This window comes from Scophthalmus maximus, chromosome 12, assembly GCF_022379125.1.
Source record: "Scophthalmus maximus strain ysfricsl-2021 chromosome 12, ASM2237912v1, whole genome shotgun sequence".
Classification (NCBI taxonomy): Eukaryota; Metazoa; Chordata; class Actinopteri; order Pleuronectiformes; family Scophthalmidae; genus Scophthalmus; species Scophthalmus maximus.
This window is the reverse complement of record NC_061526.1, coordinates 8,580,001-8,587,500: the sequence shown is the minus strand read 5'-3', so window position 1 is coordinate 8,587,500 and position 7,500 is coordinate 8,580,001. Positions and strand designations below refer to the sequence as shown.

The 7,500-nt window shown below is 45.1% G+C and overlaps 2 protein-coding genes across 2 annotated transcripts in view; one reads left to right on the top strand and one right to left on the bottom strand.

Moving 5' to 3' along the window:
• The window catches only part of LOC118283919 (FERM domain-containing protein 7), an 11,342-nt gene extending 4,596 nt beyond the window's left edge, over positions 1-6,746 (top strand). Inside the window, exons 2-12 of the mRNA XM_035606369.2 lie at positions 484-588; positions 670-712; positions 935-1,013; positions 1,356-1,453; positions 1,643-1,757; positions 1,877-2,024; positions 2,117-2,212; positions 2,306-2,469; positions 2,553-2,621; positions 2,719-2,794; positions 3,073-6,746. Coding sequence (XP_035462262.2) covers positions 484-588; positions 670-712; positions 935-1,013; positions 1,356-1,453; positions 1,643-1,757; positions 1,877-2,024; positions 2,117-2,212; positions 2,306-2,469; positions 2,553-2,621; positions 2,719-2,794; positions 3,073-4,272 — 2,193 coding nt within the window. The 3' untranslated portion in view covers positions 4,273-6,746. The remainder of the gene's footprint in view (positions 1-483; positions 589-669; positions 713-934; positions 1,014-1,355; positions 1,454-1,642; positions 1,758-1,876; positions 2,025-2,116; positions 2,213-2,305; positions 2,470-2,552; positions 2,622-2,718; positions 2,795-3,072) is intronic.
• stk26 (serine/threonine protein kinase 26) overlaps positions 5,584-7,500 on the bottom strand; it is a 17,492-nt gene continuing 15,575 nt past the window's right edge. The window contains exon 12 of the mRNA XM_035607516.2: positions 5,584-7,271. Coding sequence (XP_035463409.1) covers positions 7,256-7,271 — 16 coding nt within the window. The 3' untranslated portion in view covers positions 5,584-7,255. The remainder of the gene's footprint in view (positions 7,272-7,500) is intronic.

Sequence of the window (7,500 nt, the reverse complement as noted above, 5' to 3'; positions counted from 1 at the left end):
GTGTTCAAGTGTTATCAGTTTGGTTTTCATCCGTTATTAGATGATGATGATGAAAACAGGTGGAGACGTTGTGATTGACGGCCTCGATATCGCGGCTACACACCCAGCGATTAACCGCCGACTCCAAATGATGCCACCAGCGCAAGATGGCGGCGCCGGTACCCGAGATGTGTCCACCGTCTTTGTATATCCTGCCATTGGTTCATCATCGCTCCTCCGCTGGGTCGTTCTTGGTTTAGAGACCAGAGTATTATTATTTCTTAACATTCTGGGGGTGAGTTGAAAAGTACATGTGCGTTCACATCGCCCGTCACAGTGTGAATACAGCTTAACGAAAACCCATTATTCAAAGCAAAGTGGAGTGGAGGCACGTTCAGCCGGGCTCCCCTGAGCGTCCCTGCACTCCGGTTTTAAGAAGATTCTCAATTTTAACAAATCCTATTATTATTATCCCCTCCCACTTTAATTTTCTCTTTCTCTCAGCAAAAGGTTTTAGGAGGTGACTTCTTCAACAAAGTGTGTGGCCACTTGAAGCTGCTGGAGAAGGAATACTTCGGCCTGGAGTTCAGACACCAGAGCGGCAGCTACGTAGGAAAAACACAGAAATCCCCTTCTCATGCAAGAATACAAAATATACATATTTATTCATGTGTGTGATATATATTGCAGGTTTGGTTGGAGCTGCTGAAGCCACTGGCCAAACAGATTCAATGTGAGTCAAACTTGAGAAACTCTGAAAAAACACTTTTATGACCTGAGGGTTGTGACATCTAAGAGTGATACTTTAAAAAGCAGCTGTTTGGAAACTTTTAAAGTTTTTTCATGGAGATTAAATGTTTCTCAACCTCGAACTTTAAAGACAGTTCATCTTCTCCTTGTCCATCTTCGTCATCGATCAATATCTTTGACTCTCTTGTTTCCCGTCTCCCGTCAGACACCAGCGATCTTTTCTTCAGGTTCATAGTCAAGTTCTTCCCTCCGGACCCGGGGCAACTGAAGAGAGGCCTCACCAGGTATTACACTTTCTTAGTGTCCGTCTTTTGTCAGATCCATTTTTAGAATTTTTGCAGAACTGTATTTACCATCGTGCTTCACATGCTGCACAATGTACATACTGTACATCAAACCAATGCTGAAATATTTGAACTCGGGCGAGTGACGCTAATTTTGAGTCTTTTTGAGTCGAAAATTTGCGCCGCGTTTGGTGTGAACGCACCTTTGTACTGAACGTACATTTATCAGATCAAAAAAATTATATATTTGAAAAATGCAAAATTTACAAACTGGTGGATTTATTTTTTGTAATATAAATACACAGATGTGTGTGTGTTTGTGTGTGTGTGTGTGTGTGTTAGGTATCTTTTTGCCTTACAGATAAAGCAGGACTTGTCCAACGGCAGTCTGACCTGTAACGACAACAGCGCCGCCCTGCTGGTTTCTCACATATTGCAGTGTAAGCATAATAAATCTTCGTCACAATCTATATTAATTCATCTAGATGCTTTCTACAAATTTAATTTAGTTCCTTTTCTTAACTCTCCACCCTGGAGTCCTCCCTGGTTCCGCATCCGGACACAAAAATATTCTTATATTTGATTTTTAATCCTGTTTTACGAGGCATGTTTGTGCGTGTGTGTTACAGCAGAGCTAGGGGACTATGACGACGAGCTGGATTGTCAGCATTTAGAAATGAAGCAGTACGTCCCCAACCAGGAATATCTAGACCACAAGATCATCAAGCTCCACAAGAAACACAGGTACGCACGAGAAACTGGGAAAAGAAAAATCCAACCCACTGGCAGGAAAAGCAGGAAACTGTCGGGGATGTGTGTGATGTGTACTAACTGCACTTGTCCTTCATCCCGTCTCTGCGTAGAGGTCTGTCTCCTGCAGACTCGGACATCCACCTGCTGGAGGTGGCGAGGAAGCTGGACATGTACGGCATCAGGCCTCACCCGGCCTACGACGGAGAGGCGATGAGGATCAACCTGGCCGTCACACACTCTGGAGTGCTGGTTTTCCAAGTATGTGCTTGATGGACACAATGACATGGACGTCACCAGCGCAAGATGGCGCGGAAACAGGAAAATTAGCCTTTACCCTCTTTGTTTTCCAGGGAAACACCAAAATCAACACATTCAGCTGGGCGAAGATCCGCAAGCTGAGCTTCAAACGCAAAAGTTTCCTCATCAAACTGCACGACAAAGTCGGGGTGAGGACCAGATTGGGTCACTTGCATTTCTTAAACGTGACTTGTTGTATGCGTGTTTTTAATCTGAGCATTGTGTAACGGACGCACATCCAGCCGTCGTGTAAGGACACGTTGGAGTTTTCCATGGCGAGTCGTGACGTATGCAAATCCTTCTGGAAGACGTGTGTCGAGTACCACGCCTTCTTCAGACTGGCCGAGGAACCGGGGGCGATACAGAAAACACTGTTGTCCTGTAAGGGCTCCAGCTTTAGATACAGGTAAGACAAGGTTCCTACTTCCATTTGTACTTTTCCTACCTGGACAGGCTGATTGGAATTTAGTGTGACATTTTGTGTGGCAGTGGTCGGACACAGAAGCAGCTGCTGGAGTGTATGGGATCAGGGGGAAAGAAGCCTTCACATTTTGAGAGGTGAGAAAAGATGCTGCTAAAAACTTATCAATGGATTCCGATGCTAACGTAGAAACTAGCATGTCATCTGCATACGTCATGTTTTTCTTTTCCCCAGGACTTACGGTCAGTCAGACCACGATCCCAGACAGTTTCGATCTTCTCCCGATCTCCTCACCGACGTCTCCAAACAAGTAATGAAAGTGACCATTCACTGTTCACATACCGTGTAGATACATATTTCATATAGTCAATTAATTGATTGAAATAATGTATCGTCCGTTTTTAGCAGAAATGCCATATTTTTTGACGGTGCCAAACTTTGACTGTTTTCTTAGTTGCTTATTCTTGTTGGTTGGAAAAAAAGACATTTGATTACATTAGCATGGGCTCAACAATATTAAATATTAAAATAACTGATAGCTAAGCCCCAGTAAGAAATGTTTAATCTTTGTGTGTCTTACCTCCTGAGGTGTATGAGCACTCAAATCCCTTCCCTCGCTCGAACCGTACTGTGGCGGTCCGCAGTCAGGACGAGATGGACCCACATCACCGAGGCTTGGACGACATTGACGTCAGAGGAGGAGGGGCTAAACGCAGCCAATCGTCTGTCGAGGTCACCCAGAGGTCCTTTCCTCTCGCCCAAGTCACGCCCCTCTCGCCTTCCCTCCACCAGTCGACCCCCTCACCGAAGACGAGGTCAGCCTCAACGTCGGTGATGGACGACGTGAGGGGCGGACGCTTCGGGACGCAGCGCCAAGCCCAGAGGCTAGCCGGAGTTTACGGCAACCGATCGCGACGCCGGCCCAATCCGCAGCCACACGCGGACGCCGCGCAGCAGTTGGTCCTTCTTTACCCAAACAGTCCTGCCTACCAGTATCACCCAGTCCTCCCGACATTCCCATCAGCTGTTTCCTCGCCGCTCAACCGTCACCCCTACTTGACGGACTATGTTGCCGTTTCGTCGCTGGAGCGTTTCCCACAGCCGAGGAGGCGGGATTATGTGACAATGGCTAGTGTGTCGCGGCCGTCTTTCTACCCGCTAAGTCACGATTCGCCGTCTATCTCACCAATCAGAAGGAACCTCCGCCCCTACGGCTCAGGCGGGTTGGCCAGGGTTTACCAGCCAGGAAGCAACGGAGCAAGGTTCTTGGGCTCTGGACACACGGAGGCGGGGCATTACAGTGACGACTCCAATTTCCTGCCAGGGCTGCCTCGCCGCGTAGCCAGCCAACCAGATGTCAAGTTTCATCTCTCGAGGAGTTCAAACCCCGCCTTCAACCCGGCCTCTGAGTTCCGTCCCCTCGGTTACTACCCCCACCTGACGCGGCCCTCCAGACCCACCTACCTCCCACTAAACTCCTCCCCTCTGCCCGAACGCCCAGCGTCATTGTGCATGATTGCAGGCACCACAGGAAGCTATAGCGACTCGGACCCGGAGGTTTTCTACCCTTATTACTGCCCACCGCCCCCGCTGGGGAAGGTGGTACGGTCAGCTGGACTAGCCAGGATGAGGTTTTCCTCTGGGAGCCTCCAACTGGACGAGGAGGAAGAGGAGGAAGAGGACGAAGGAGCAGCGAAGGATATCAAGGGTGAGGAGGAGAAGAAAGTAAAGACTGAAGCCAGAGATAAGACTAAAGGCAAAGCGAAGATTACAGAGGTCACACTCTAGATAAAGAACCATATTTCACATCACATTCAAAAGTGGCAGGATGGTTTTTGACTGGAACATCCACCACAGAAGATACAGTAGATATAACAAGACAATCGTGATAAATGTGACGGTTTTGTTTGTATGAGAAGTGTGTTGCAGTTGAGGTGTACTGGCAGATTTATTGTTCTGTTTTTGACCTTGTTTAGATCTGAGTTTCTGGAAACCAATACCGGCTGCTGTTCGATAGCCACCTGAGGGAAAACCTTGGAAAATTTGGAGCATTAATACCTGTACATGTAGCATTCGTAGTTGGCCAAGCAAGGTAGAAAAGAAAAGCCACACTACCCCTTGCTACATCAAGACTAATACCTTTTTATTGACACTGGAAGCTTGGTAGTATGGTTTTAAAGCCAATGTCAACACACCACTTTCATGAGACAACATTCCCAGCAAAACTGCTCCTCTTGGTTGGGAACGAGTTGCTCTGCCAAGTGGAAGAAGCCTCAGTAACTCTGGGTCTTGTTCACAAGTCAAGGGTAAAATGGAACATAAGACCGACGGGCGGACCGGTGCGGCATCAGCAGTAACGAGGGTGCAAAGCCAGTCGACCTACATTCCGTACATCACCAATGGTCGTGAGCTTTGGGGAACGCCTGGGGTCACACTTATGGTGCGTTCACACCAAACACGACGAAGACTTTTAGCGCAATGACACGAAGAGTAGATGCGAACTTCTCGTCACTGTCGCCGGACGATGCAAGTGGCGCAAATATGCGGCGTTGGCTTTGTGTTTGGTGTGAACGCAGCATTAAAGTTAGGGTATGAAGCTCGGACATCCAGAAGGGGCTCAAAGCGGAGCCACGTCACGTCGCACCAGATCTGGAGGTTTACTGGGAACGTCCAACTGGGACTGGTACACGGCCTGGAGATAAACCAAGTCTTGTTTGGCCATGTAGTGCAAATACATAAAATCCACTTGACCAATGTTTAAAATAATACTTTTGAGACTTAATATTATAAACTTTGAGTGTTCTGTCAGTGTGACAATTTGGTCGGGTTGGAAAACGTCCTGGGTGATCTAGTTGGGTAACGTGTTTGTTATTTTTGTTCATACAACAGCGGAATTTGTGAATAAAGGATTAAACGGAAGAAGATAGTTTCCAATTATATCCGGTTACTCATAAAAGAAACAGAAAAGAATGGATTGCATGAAACTCTATCGTGACAGAAAATGAATTCTCATGCAAATGAAAACTTTGTACAATGAAAATCACAGGAAGGAGAAAAGATTGTAGCTAAACTTAAGGGAAAAAATGCAGAAACACAAGATTCTCAATCAAACTTAAATATTTATTCGTAAAACTCTAAGTCCCGCTACAAAAAAAAGAAAACATGAATGTAAAATCGTACATCTTTCATACATTTCCCCCCTCAACAAGCATTATTGTATCCCTTATGATATATAAAAAGTTCTATAGTGTCTTTGGTACAAACTGTCAGTAACACCTCTGATTACAGCTCCCCGTACCACTCTCCAAGAATAACATCATAACATCAAGAATCATGTTCAAAACAATGCGTCAACATTCAGAAGTTGACAGCTCTCACACATTTTCCCGGATTTAAAAAAAATTTTGATTCTTGCAATGAAATGACTTCCGGAGCCAGAGCAACATTGAGATTTCATCATTTCTACGATTTTATTCGACCGCTAATTCGGATGCTACTATGTGGAATGTTGGTGATGACGCTGATCTCAATATTACAAGTTGTGATTATATATTTGAAGACATATTTAACAGGCTAGACTAGTTCCCAAAAATGAACTGGAGAAGAATTCTTAAATAGCTTTTTCTTTATAAGATTTTCACTTTGGAAATTCAGAACTATAATGTACAAGTTTTTCACCCTTATTCTTGAAAATATTTCATATAGGAGTAACGCTGAGGAATCGGGTTTTCTGACCTTTTAGCATTGTTTCAGTGGTAGAATGTTCATTTTGTTGTATTTTTTATTTTTTTACACGTGAAGGACCTGACATACCCGAATTAAATTCCTGAATCAGGGAGCTGTAACTAAAAAGTATAACTGAAGACAACAAAACAAAATGCAATATTGGCGTATAACCTTTCTCAAGTGCTACTCAACAAACATCTTAAAAATATACACGGTCAAGGCGAGCCGTGACACAATAAGCACACCACTGCCGGTGGACTCACTTATATCTCATATACTGTGTACAACAAAAATCATCTGCACTTAACAAAAAATGGCGTCTTCTTTCAGAAGACGGCGGATTGCGTGAACAGTTAAGGCACAATGACGGAGTTTAGAAAAAGTTGGGATGTTTTAAATTAAAGTTTGACAAAACGCTGTGCCTTATTCTTCAAGAGAGAGAGAGAGAGAGAGAGACAGAGAGAGAGAGACAGAGAGAGAGAGAGAGAGAGAGAGAGAGAGAGAGAGAGAGAGAGAGAGAGAGAGAGAGAGAGAGAGAGAGAGAGAGAGAGAGAGAGAGAGATTCACGACCCCTTAAAAAATAGGGGAATTGAAAACCAAGAAATCCAACTGACAAACTCAAAAAGAAAAAATTCGAACCAGTTCATTCAAAAGTGCAGCTGTCTTTTGAAATCATATCTGGGGGGAAAAGTCTTCAACCAGCAGCAGTGAATATATTTATATATATATATAAATATATATATATATACATAATATATAGAGTATATATTACATTAGTAGTGCGTGTGTGTGTGTGTGTGTGTGTGTGTGTGTGTGTGTGTGTGTGTGTGAATGTGTGTGTATATATGAATGTGTGAGTGTGTGTGTGTGTGTGTGTGAATGTGTGTGAATGTGTGTGTGTGTGTGTGTGTGTGTGTGTGTGTGTGTGTGTACAGCCAGGAGACATCGCACAGCAAATCTCCTCCGTTTTCCCATCGTCCAGCAGCGTCCCCGCACGGCGACACGTCTTCGTCTGACGCACTTCCTCCGTCGACCTGTACATCGCTCACTTGGTGGTGAATCTGGAGGAGGAGGGAGAGGAGGAAGAGGAGACGGAGGGAGAGGAGGAAGACACATGGTAAACAAATGATCTGACAGAGGAAGACAGCCATTTTCTTCTGAACAGTACTAAGTGATGAGAGCAGGGCCGGATCAACATCCAGCCCCCGGGGGCACAAAATGGTTGTTGGACCCCGACTGACATCCGCCATCGACAGCGTTTGCTGAAAAGAGCATTTGATTATACATAGC